The sequence below is a fragment of the Vicia villosa genome, linkage group LG6 (genome assembly GCF_029867415.1).
Source record: "Vicia villosa cultivar HV-30 ecotype Madison, WI linkage group LG6, Vvil1.0, whole genome shotgun sequence".
Classification (NCBI taxonomy): Eukaryota; Viridiplantae; Streptophyta; class Magnoliopsida; order Fabales; family Fabaceae; genus Vicia; species Vicia villosa.
Window position 1 is genome coordinate 6,362,287 of NC_081185.1, and position 13,041 is coordinate 6,375,327.

At 33.2% G+C, this 13,041-nt stretch overlaps 1 protein-coding gene across 1 annotated transcript; it reads right to left on the bottom strand.

Annotated features, from left to right (window-relative positions):
* Positions 1 to 771: 771 nt before the first annotated feature.
* LOC131611177 (zinc-finger homeodomain protein 9-like) lies at positions 772 to 2,475 on the bottom strand. Its single transcript, XM_058883272.1, has one exon. It carries the CDS (start codon positions 2,097 to 2,099, stop codon positions 990 to 992), a length of 1,110 nt encoding a protein of 369 aa, XP_058739255.1. The 5' UTR covers positions 2,100 to 2,475; the 3' UTR covers positions 772 to 989.
* Between the last annotated feature and the right edge of the window lie 10,566 nt (positions 2,476 to 13,041).

Consider the following 13,041-nt stretch of genomic DNA (forward strand, 5'->3'; position numbering starts at 1 on the left):
TCCACATATTATTCTCGTGGGAATATAATACTAAAGCTACTTAGATTGTTGAGTCCAAAAAAGTTACTTAAAATATTAAATTAGTCTTAAAAAGCTCGTCTTAAGATCAGATTACGTCGTAATAAAGCACATGATTAGAGACAATAATTAAAAGCATAATCAAAGCTTCTTTTGGATTCATAAAGCCAATATTTTATTGCATTATACTACATCAATAAAATACAATTTCTTTAACTATATATTTATTTATTTATTTATTTTATTATATTTCATTCATGAAAACACAGAGCAACACAGTACTAAAGGAATGAAATGAATAGAATAGCACCACCACAAATTTCACCACCTTCCATAAAACAAAACAAAAACTTCTGATCAAACACCAACACTTTCTGCCTCTTTCTCTCAGACACGAATACAATAATACTACAATTTATATATAAATAATATAAAAAAAAATTAATAATAAATAATAATAATAATAATAATCTTTTCCATTTCTTACGGGAGAGAAAAAATAAATTTCCAGAAAAAAAAAACTCTGAAGAAAAAAAAAACACAACCAAATAATGACACTGACAACTTCACTGTACAAATTTCACTATCAAACAAATATAATCTGAACAATGAACAGAGAAATTTAATTAAATCATACCAAACATTTCATCACTGTAAGTAACCAAATTCCAAGAACCAACAATACTAATACTATAGTAACATTCTAATAATTAATTAAAATTACTTAATCACATAAATTAAAATAATAATTTCTCTTAAATTCAACAAAGGTGGTACTGGTAATCATCATCATTCCTCATTAATTCATCATCCATAATCTCATTACATAAAACTAAAATTAAAAATTAAAATAAAAAAGCTAATTAATTAAAAATTAACCAAGTAATAATAATACATAGCACTTAAAAATCTACTATCTAACAAATTATTTAATTTTCTTCCATTGAAGATAATTAAAGTTCCATTAAAGATCAAGAAGAAGATGAACCATTAGCATGCATAACAGTTACTCCAACATCATTCTGGTAGTGAAGATTATGATTATGATTATGAGTATGGATCTCAAGTTTGGTTTCACCTTTGTTGTTGTTATTGATGTTTTGTTCTTCATTCTCAAGTGGCATGAAACTCTTGACACCAACATTAATATTCTCGTTGTTGATATTGTTAAGGTTGTTGAGGTTGTTAAGGTTGTTGTCGTTGAGGTTGTTGTTGTCGCGTTTGGCGAAAGTGTTCTTGTTGTTATGCATCCAGACTTTGAGAACACTTCGATCGACGCAGATTTCGTTGCAGAATTCATGGACGTAATCTTCATCTTTTTTCTGCATCTTCCACCCAACTTTCTCGGCGAATTTCAGCATCTTTTCTTTCTGATCTTGAGTGAATTTTGTCCGGAAGCGTTTTCTGGTGTGGGAGCCGGGAGAGATCATGGCGGAGTTAGGAGCGGAGACGTTTTCCGGTAGGGCGGTGGAGAGGGCGAGGAGCATGTGAGGGGCGGAGGGGTAGTAGGTGGAGGAGATCGGAGGTGGGGAGGAGGAGTTTGGGCTGCGGGTGGAGAACGGCGGAGGTGGGAGAGGTTGATGACGGTGGTGAGGTTGATATTCGATGACATGGGTTGTGGTGGAGAGTGGTGGCTCTTCGGGTTCACGGCGGTGGAAGTTACGGTGACAGCCACAGGCAGCGCATTTTAAGGATGTTGGGTCGGCGGATGTTGCGGTGGGGGATGTCATGAATTCGCCGCAGCCGTCGAGGGCGTGACCACCTAGGTTTGCTGCGTGGTTCTTGAGACATTCTTTGTAAGTGATTGTTACAAGGTTGTTGTTGTTGTTGAGGTGGTGGTGGTGGTTGAGATGGTGGTTGTTAAGGTGGTTGTGGTGGTGGTGGTTGTGGAGGCGTTTGAGGACACCGTTGGAGAAAGAAGATAGTTTTGTTGTTGTGGTAGTGGGAGTGGTGATTTTGGTGGGTGTTTCAGTTTCATGTTCTGGTGATTTTGTTAAGGTTGTTGTGGATGTTGTTAAAATGGTTGGTAGTGGTGTTGGTGTTGTTGATGATGTTGGTGTTGGGGTTGGAGTTATGTCCATGGCTCTAACATCTATGGTTGAATCAAAAGATTTTTGTGATATTAATAATAATTTAAGGAGAAAAATATGATATAAAAAAGGGGACAAGGTTAGCTTTTTATGCTATAGGTTTTAGGGTTTCTTTGTAGATTAGAGATTAGAGAGAGAGAGATGACCTATAATATATATAGTTATAAGTTATGCTCCATGAATTGAAGTTTGAGAATTTGATGAGTGGTGACACTGTTTTATCATTGAGAAATTAAGGGTTTTGGATTTGGATTTGGGGTTTGAGAAAAAGTGAAAATTAAAAAGAACAAAGGTTAGAAGGAAAAGGGGGAAGATGAAGAAGAGAAAGGTGTTTTGGTTGGAATGATGATGCAAAATGGAAAATGAAAATAAGGTTTATGTGTGGTTGTGGGTTCTTAACCACTTGTTTTTTTAACTCGGGTTATAATCTATGGTTAAGTTATTGACCCTACTTGAGGTTAGATGTGAGTAATAAATATGCCTTGTTTGGCCCATTCCTATGCTTTTGTTGGTGTTATGTTGAGTGTGTATTTAGTTTTGATAAAAATTAACTTTAAATAAACTTATTTTTATTTTAAATGATTTAAATGTAAGTTTAATTATTTTTTGATAAAATTATTTAAACTGATTTGAATAATAAATTTAAATTAATTTTACAAATAAAGACAAAGATATTATAAAGAGATGTAAGGAAAAATTATGAAAGGAGATTATATGGGGATGATTTCAATAGATCCTAATGAGAAAGGTTTACAAGTATATAATGCAAGCTCATTTCCTCAAATTGGTCAGACGTTCAGCGCGTGGTGATAGGACGTCTGGCACGAGGTAAAGGGCCACCCAACATGTGGTGATAGGTCGTCCTATTAGACTTGGGCCACTCGAACTGATTCTCATTATCCATTTTCTCAATAAACGTGGATGATGATGTATCCAAGCAATGTCTGATTAGGGAGAAACAATGGATAAATTGTCTCCCTCTTAATTTAAGGGAAAACGTGTCCCGTTCACCCTACATCTTTGATAAAGGAGTTAGGGTACCCGGTCTCTATTCCAAGTCCAAGGTGCCTTTTATATATGCCTCATTTTCAAAATAGGAAGGGGAATATATATTGTCTCATGCAAAAATAAGGTATTGAGTTGCTCGCTAACCTACGTGTGTGAGTTTTCACCACTCTAAAAAACCCAAAAGACGTTAGACAATCTTACTCAATAATTAGTTACCTCTCGTTATACTTTTTTTTAGCAAGTACAAGGAAATAAACTCAATTTCAAGTTTACAATTAAATAAATAATATCTTAAATTTAGGTTTGATTAAGAGAGAGTGTAGTTTTGAGTGTCGTTTTAGGAATATTGGAGTTGGGGAGACAATGAGTTAGATGGATAGAGAATGAAGTCGAGTTGGTGGAAAGACCTTTAATTAGGAAATATTTGGCTTGAGTAGTGAAAAATATTTGGTGGTTTTCTTTTTTATGATGTTTGTAATGGTGAAAGTACGTTTTTTTGACATGATTCTTGTTCGAGAGAAGAATGTTGAGTGAGAACTTCATCAAGTTGAACAAACATTCTAGTTAAAGAGATGTTAATGGCTAAATTGTGTAGAGAGGTGAATAACGAGTGTCATAAGTGAAAATGTGCATGTTGTCTTAAGAAGATGTCTTACATTAAAATTGTTGTATCACATTATAGAAAAACAACTCTGATAGATAGATATAAATGATTAACAATGATGACAAATATCATGTCAAATATGTTTATCGTTTGTTTATAACTATTTAAGTGTTCTTATTTCAAGATTTTCTTAAACATATTTTCTACAAATGAAATCTTGAAGTATCATAGTTGAATACTTGTAACGTATTTTGACTGATTGAAAGTGTCATGTTACTTATTTTATGCGGTCTTATCTGTAATAAAAGAGAGATTCACAAAGACCTTCATGTCATATGTTTGTCAAGTGTTTAAGTTTTATGGAAAGAAATAAATTAATGAAACTGTGATGCCAACCGAAACTAAACCAATTAATAATTATATGGCTTTGTACAGATCGGTTGCAGCTGGGTTTATCTCTAAAGATATGTATTTATATGACCCACACTAAATTGCTTACACATAAGAAGCTTCAACGTCTAATCCTCCACAAAATTACTAGACCACTTACTCACAGCCCACTATCCAACAAAATTACCGACCCACAAACACTCAAACCACAACTAATATATGCCAAATATCCAACCACAAAATCAAGAGCATACTTAATACTACCACAAACAAGATACTTATTATCAAAACACCCAATATCGATCTGCCCCTAACACATCCTCCTACCATAGCCAAAACATGCAAGCAAAATATAACACCAACACTTCCTCCTACCATAACCAATACGCCCAAACATCACAACATCAAGACATGCAACAAACATGAGGTTTCCAAACACCACAACAACCATTTCTTTCTTTCTCCAATGAATTATTCACACCAATGTCGTTCTTCAATCGTCCAGGCCGCACACCAATAATCCCATCAACACAACCCAACTACTCTAGCATTAGTCACAAACTCAGGTACGATAGTGCGCCTATGCATACAAGACTTTGTAGAAATGCAAAGACTTCTTAGGAAATCTGGTGATGATGATGTTGTTGGGACCTCAAATCCTCAAACACTTGGGTGAATCAACATCGAGTTCATCAAATTAGGGTAGCTAAGAGGTGTGGAACCAATGATCGGTATAACCAACTGGGTTGTCCTTATTAGTGTTTATTTTGTTTTTATATGTAAAAGTAATTTAAATTAAATATTAATATTTATTATTTTGTTTTTTTATATAATTTATATTTTTTATAAAAAGAATTCAATTACACACCGTAGTCAATTGAATTGACACTATCATCTAATGTACACATGCAGTCGTAAATTGTATTAATTATACTACATACAGTCGCTAATTCAATTGACTAACACCACTCAAATTTTAAATGGCAACGCCAATTCGCCTGTAGTCATCATTTCCTTCCAATTTTTTTTATTTAAAAGTGAATTAATTTAGAAAATAAATGTAAAAATTTAATTAGTTATTTCATAAAAAATAAACATTTCAAAGATAAAATAAATTCTAAACGAAATCATCCTAATAAGTCAATTAATTTCACACCTATAAGTCTATAAAACTAGTAATTTCATCTTCATGAAATTGAAATGAAGCATGACGCCACTATATGCTATTATTACTTTCCACCATTATTACTTATCACAAGTTACAACACTATGCTCACAACAGTAACACTTTTTTAAATTCAATAAAAAGAATACGATTTTGACTAAAGCTCACATTAGCAAAAACACAATGCCCCGAGTCAGTAAAATTATTTATCCTAATAAAGAAAGTTTTTTCAACTCGTTAGTATTATTACTGAGTTGACTCGGTGTTAACATGAAATTAGTATGGCCTGCAATTCTGAGGCTATTGACTGTAACCCATCTTAATTTGTCAAATTGGCAGTAAAGGAAAGGACTGGAGGGACAGCTTTCACAGTAAAATCATTGAGGTTTTTCATTTTTGGGATGTAACCCATTCCCTTTTCTTTTCATCTTTACTCTTTTTTTTTTCTTCTTTTTATAAATAAACCCTTTGTTTAATTTAAGGTCAATTCTAGGTGGACCACCATTAATATTTAAAATATAAAATTTAATTGTATTTTTAGATTATTGTTTTAAAATAAAAATTTTATATTTTATTTGATATTTATATAAGAATATTCAATTGTAAGAACACAAGTTTTAATATGCATGCTTATATCTATTTGTTTTTAAAAATTTAAAATTTTAATTAATGAATTATTAGAATAATTTTTTTACTATCTTTATTTTGAATTAATTTTATTAATGTAATCTTGATTAAAGAAATAAATATAATATTTAGATAATATTTTAGAATTATTTTTGTTGACGTTTTATATTAATTTATGATTATGAAAATAAAAATTAAGAGCAAAAAATTAATTTTTAAAAAGGATTAATTTTTTATTTTGAAAATAAAAAATCTAAACATATTAAATTTATATTTTGAAACTAAAAAAACTAAAAAAACTAAAAAAAAGTCAATATTTTAACACAATCAACTATGCAATTTAAAAGAAATAAATTATGGTTTTAAAGTTATAATTTAATTAATATTGTTTCAAGAATTATTTTTTGGTATCAAATCAATATTTTTTGTACCACAAATAAGTCATGAGAATAAAAATGATAATAAATGTTTATTTTTAAGAATAACCGTTATTGTTGAAATTTTAACATTTAATATTATTTAGTTTATTAGTTATCCACTTGATGTATATTTGAATCTATCTTAACTTAAATTTAAAGTATGTTGAAAATATAATCACATTTTCAACCTCATTATTACTTCCCCTCTATACTTCTATCTAGTCTAAATCTTCTCACTGTTTAAGTGATAATGATGACACAAGATTACGCCTTACAACTTGAATGAGAGTTCAAATGCAATTACAGATTAAAAAGGAAGTGCACATGTAAGAGTAGAGATAATCATAAGGATTAAATAGACTTTTGACTCACTTAAATGATGGGCTCCTTTTTTTTTTAAACACACTTTTTACAAAATACTTAAAATATTCATTTAAATTAAAAAAATTATAAATTAAAAAATTAATTTTGACATCTATATATATATATATATATATATATATATATATATATATATATATATATATATATATATATATATATATATTGTTGAAGCTTTTTATAAGGAGTGGGTTGATCTGATTAATTTATGTCGATGCCTTTTGATAAGGCAGAAAATAAAATTATGAATTAATAAAATATGTTAATGTCTAATGTTAAGGTGAAATTCGATTGATAAATTAAGTTGACGCCTTTTGATAAGGCGAGGGTATAAAGGTTATCTCATATCATAGGGTAAGAGCGGTTAGTATCTAAACTAAATCGAGATTTTCCACATGCTGGCCTGGAACCAAGACGAGTTCAGATTTGTCTACCCTCCCAACAGAACCTTGGTTTTTCACAAGTGGACCACAAACTAAAATGAGATTTTTACCGAGTTAATCTTGAACCTACTAAGCTTTTACACCAGGTTGAATTCAAGAACTAAGAGAAATTTCAATCGAGCTGATCTTGAAACAATAGAGCTTTTAATCAAGTTGAGCTCAAGAACCATTGTGGAGATTTTCACGAACCAAAAAAAAACTTTTTCTTCAACACGAAACTCACGAACCAAACAGAAACTTCCTAAGGCAATCTCCCAAAAATATAAGAGTTTTTAACTAGTTTGACTCGTAACCAAAATAGAGATTTCTTAAGGAAGAATTATTAACTCAAGTGAAAAAACTACTCTTGTTAAATTTACACTTTTGCCCTCACATAGAACAATTATCCTCGCTGAGACTTAAGACTATTCTCGAAACACTATGGATAAAAATATGTGAGAAAATAATGGTTTTAGAGAGATGATGAGAGAAATAAAATGTAAGGTAATTAAGGTCATTTTCTGAATGTGAAAAGTGTTAAAGAATCTCTCTATTTATAGGTTAAGGCGTGGTATAAATTTGGAAAGAGTCCTTAGGCCAAATCAATGCTTTAATCGATTAGACCAATCGACTAGACACCATAAATAATTGATTGTTACAGACACAAATGAATGGTTTCTATATAGCCGTCTCCAATCATTAAGAGACTGTCCCAATTGATTTTAGATTCAACCAAGCATGATCTAATCGATAAGGAAAATAGTCTAATTGATTATTCAGTTAGAAAATGTCTTTTAATCGACCAAACACTCTCCTAATAAATTGGCTAGGTCTCAAAATATTTTTTGGTGGTTTAAATAAAATATAAGAGACTTCTCAACAGTTTTTAATGTGTCTGATTTAGCCACAGTAAACCCAAAAATACCCTAGTATGTTTTACACGACACTAGCCATTCAAACAAACTCAATCAAATGAACTTTCACATTTCCTTTTTTTCATAACTCTGAAGCTTCAAGCCTTGACCACATTATCTTTGAGTTTAGTAACACATAAGAACCTTAAGTTTTTTTGATGTGTCTTGAGACGCTTCATGTTTATTTCCATCATTTGAGAGGTTTAAACCTTCAACAACTCTAGAAATAGAATTCTTCACTTCAATTTTGTTGGACTACATTTTTAACTCGGTCTTCAAGATTATCTTCAAAAGTATAACTTAATTTGAGAGGGTAGATTGATCAACCTTGTTGTGTATCTTTTACTGCTTGAGCTATCTTTGACAAATACTTTACTTCATCGGATATCGTTTGATATTAAGTGTTGCCATCATCAAAACTAAACAACTACTAGTTAATTTATAGCTTTACTATTCACAAGCTTCATCATCTTGGACCACGATGACCATACCGACAAACACATAGATCCACATTTATCTCTTACCATTGAAATCTTGAATATAAAAGATCAATCATAAATGTATCTACGAGTATCAATCTCATTCGACCTTTGATAATACAAATAATTCGTAATGTGGAACAAAAACACACAAGAATATGCTCTAGATTGCCGGTAAACCCATTGAATTTCTAGTGGGGGATATTTGAAGATATATTAGTCAAAGTTAAAAAATATCATATTTTCCACGGACTTTGTTGTATTGGATATATAAGAGGATGACAACATTCTAATCTTGGAAAGACCTTTCCATGAAGATGTACATATGGCAATTAGCATTGGCAATAGTTAGATGAAAGTCAGAGTCCAAAATGAAGATGTTATTCTAATATTATTAGATTTTTTCTTTACCCACCTCCCTATGGGGGTCACCCCCAGCGAAATTCCCAACTTACCCCTGCTTCGGAGATTCATCTCCGAAGTTTTTTTTTTAATTTTTTTTATATTTCGGAAATGCATTTCCGAAATGCATCAAAATTCATTTATTTTTTACAATCAGGTAAGAAATGTGGACACATGTGCCTACGTAAGCCTTCTAAGACGGTTACCTTCTAAGAAATGTGGTAACACTTTCCTACTTAAAAGCCTACGTAACAAAAATTGGGAAGCTCCACAACCACGCCCTATTTAAAAGAATAAAAAACCTTTTGAAATTTCGAAGTTTCCTTTTCCTTCTCCCCACCACTCTCAGACGGTTAACTTCTAAAACACTTCCCTATTTAAAAGCTTCTCACCCATTTTTCTTTCAAAATATCCCAAATCATTTTCGATCCTAAGTGTTCTTTTTTGCTTTAACGTTTTCTATCTCTTGTTACTGCTTTCATCACAATGTCTCGCCGCGGTGGAGGAAATCATCCCGAAAATCGCCGGAGTCAACCATCTCCTGCACATTCTCAACAATCATCCATCAATGCTGCAGGATCAGGCCGTGGTGGTGGTGGCCGTGGCTCTCGCGGTGGACGTACCTCCAATCCTTCTTCCTCCGGACATCCACCTCCTCCGTCATATGCTCCGGCCCCGGTTACCTCTCCTCCGTCTGTTGTTGCAGCTCCGGTTGTTCGTCCATCTGTTTCAGCGCCGTTTGTTCCATCTGTCGCAGCGCCGGTTGCTTCCTTGAGTTCGGCTCTGATCTTCATCGAGAGCTTGACTGCCGAAGTTAAACAAAAGGCTACTCTAGAGTCGGCTCCGTCGTCTCAGAAGGAAAATTGGGAAGGAAAATTCAAGTTCGTGCTAATCATTTTCAGTTGCGAGTGGCTGATAAGGATCTACACCACTATGATGTAAGTATAGTTTGATCATAAGTTTTTTGTTGTTGTTTATTATGTTGGTAAGTTACAATGTGGTATGGATTTCTAGAGGATCAGGACTTTCTAACCTGTTGCAGCGTCTCCTCCATCGTCTTCATCCGATTAAATAAAGCAAATCGTTCTTGTGTGTTATTTTTCTTCTGTCCAGACCTTTTTTCGGAAGTGCATTTCCGAATTCCTCCAAGGGGGGTGAATTCGGAGATGAACTTCCGAAAACACCACATTTTCTTAAAAATAACTTTATTTCGGAGATGCATCTCCGAAATCAATATTTTATATTAAAAAAAACACTTTTTCGGAGATACATTTCCGAAAACACATTTTTTTCAAAAAAAAATACCTTTTCAGAAATGAACTTCCGAAATAAGGGGTAGTGTTGTAAATTCACCAGGGGTGAACAAGAAGGTTAGGAGGTGGGTGAAGAAATTTCCTATTATTAAAACATCCATGAAGACTAAAAATTCACGAACTTGTTTTCAAATGGATGCCACAAATGACCAAACCATAAAATGAAAGTTGTTTCATATAGTTGTTGGCTTGATTTCCTGCTTGATCCGCTAAGTGAAGCTTATGTAATAGTGGTGCATGTTATAGATAAGTGTAATCTTATACACAATGAAGGAATGAATCATCTGGGCATGAATTCCACTATTTATGTTTTTGTCTAAATTCATTATTTGTGATTATGGATTCCATGCTAAATGTAAAAATTCTGTTTAATATCCATGCAACCCAATTGTTTATGAGAATTATGCAACCATGTTACTTTTAAAAGGTGTGATTCAATTTCCTAATATACATGTACATGATGGTATTAAGTTTCAAATGTTTACATTGTGATATTTACGACTCAATGTTTCCCACCATTCAAATCATATAATTATTTCCAAGGAGAGTTTCATTTTATAAAGAAAACAAATATGACAACTTCATTCAAACAATTGATTATCGTGAATTCTATGTCAATGTCACTCTAGCTGATGAGGAGTCCTCGAAGTGATACTCTATTTCAAAGTTTCAAATGAAAAGTAGACCTTCAATGATATTTTCAGACCATGTATTGTTTGTGTTAGTGCACAAGGTTCTACGAAGAACAAAAAAAATGAGAGAATAAATGCTCTCCAATGACGACCGTAAAAGATTGTATATATTAAATAATAACTACTACTCTATTTATACACAAAAAATTAAGGCCATATATGCAACATACTAAAATATTAAATTACCCTTCAATACCATCCCTTAATTTAGAATTTCTTATATCAAAACTAACAACACCAATTCCATCCCTTAAACGAAGAAATTGACCCGTTTTGATTGCCTTCGTCAGAACATCTGCCAGCTGCTTATGGGTGCTATAGTGCACAACTTCTAGTACTCCTTTTTGGACTTGACTTCTCAGAAAATGATACTTTGTCTCTATATGCTTGCTTCTCCCATATAGTCTTGGGTTCTTGGCAAGATTGATTGCAGACTTGTTATCAATCATCAGCTTTAGAGGCTTACTTCGATCTTAAGATCCCACAATAGATTCAGAAGTCAAACAGCTTGACACGAAGCTACAACACCTACAACGTACTCAGCTTCACACGTTGATAGTGCAACAACAGACTTCTTCTTGGAACACCAAGAAATATGACCTCCAAGAAACTTAAACAAGTATCCAGAAGTACTTCTTCTATCAACTCTATCTCTAATCCAATCAGAGTTGGAGTAACTCATCAACTCTGAATCTGTCTTTCTTCCAAAAGGGAATAGTACTCCAAACTTCAGAGTTACCTTTATATACCTCAGAACCTTAACAACATCTTAGTAATGGGACCACTTAGGTTTACTCGTGAACTTACTAACCATTCCAACTGCATAGAAAATATCAGGCCTGGTATTACACAAATACCTTAGAGAACCAACCAACTGTTTGAAAGTTGTAGCATCCACATCCTCACCATCAGAGTCAGGATCCAATTTATGATTGGTTTCTGAATGAGTGATAGCAGCCTTATGCTTCTACAACTTAAATCTCTTCAGAAGCTCAAGTTCATACTTTATCTGATGCAAAATTATACCCTTCTCAGAGTACAATACCTCCAACCCTAGAAAGTATATCAACTTTCCTATGTCAGTCATTTCCAACTCATTCATCAGAATCTTCTTGAACTTGATTACCTCTTCACAACAATTACCTGTCAGCAATATGTCATCAACATAGAGACCCACCTGAATCATATAGCCTCCAGAATGTTGTACATAAACGCCATATTCCATCTCACATTTCTGAAACCCTTGTTTCTTGAAAAATAAATCAATCTTCAAGTTCCAGGCTCTCGACGCTTGCTTTACTCCATAGAAAGCTTTATGTAACTTGTACACCATCCCTTCCTGATTATTTTTCACAAATCCAAGAGGTTGTGACACATATACTTCTTCTTTTAATGGACCGTTCAGAAATTCAGACTTCACATCCAGATGCATCAAAGGCCAATTCCTATTTGCAGCTAAAGCAATCACTAGTCTGATTGTTTCATGTTTATCTACTAGCGCAAACACTTCAAATTAATCTAGCCCAGGTTTCTGAAGAAAACCTCTAGCCACTAGCCTTGCCTTGTGCTTGCTAATTGATCCATCTAGCTTAAGCTTTATCTTGAAAACCCATCGGACGATGATGGCTTTCTACTCCTTTGGAAGCTTAATCAACTCCCAAGTCTTGTTTCTTTCTATAGCCCCAAGTTCTTTTTCATGGAATTCAACCATACGTTCTTATTGAGAGCTTCTTCAAAACCTACGGGTTCAGAGTCTACTAACACGACACACTGAACAATTTCTCCTTCAGAGTCTACTTTAGTGTCTTGCAACATGTCAAAATCTGCAAATCTTGTTGGTTTTCATCTGATTCTTTGTGTTCTCTAGACAATATCAGATCCTTGACCACCAAAAGAAATTGGATCACCTTCAGAAGCTCTTTATTTTAAAGTTCCAACTTCAGAATCATGACCAGCGTTATAGGCTGGACTAGCTTCAGAAGCTCATCCTTCAAAAGGTCCACCATCAGAGTCATGATTAACATCAGACACATGATCATCTTCAGAAGCTTGTCCTCCAGAACCTACGTCTTCAGATTTTTCCCTTCTAGAAGCATGATCACCATCAGATTCTGGAC

Excerpts from the sequence above, each read along its gene's own strand:
- LOC131611177 (XM_058883272.1), bottom strand. The coding sequence starts at position 2,099 with ATGGACATAACTCCAACCCCAACACCAACATCATCAACAACACCAACA.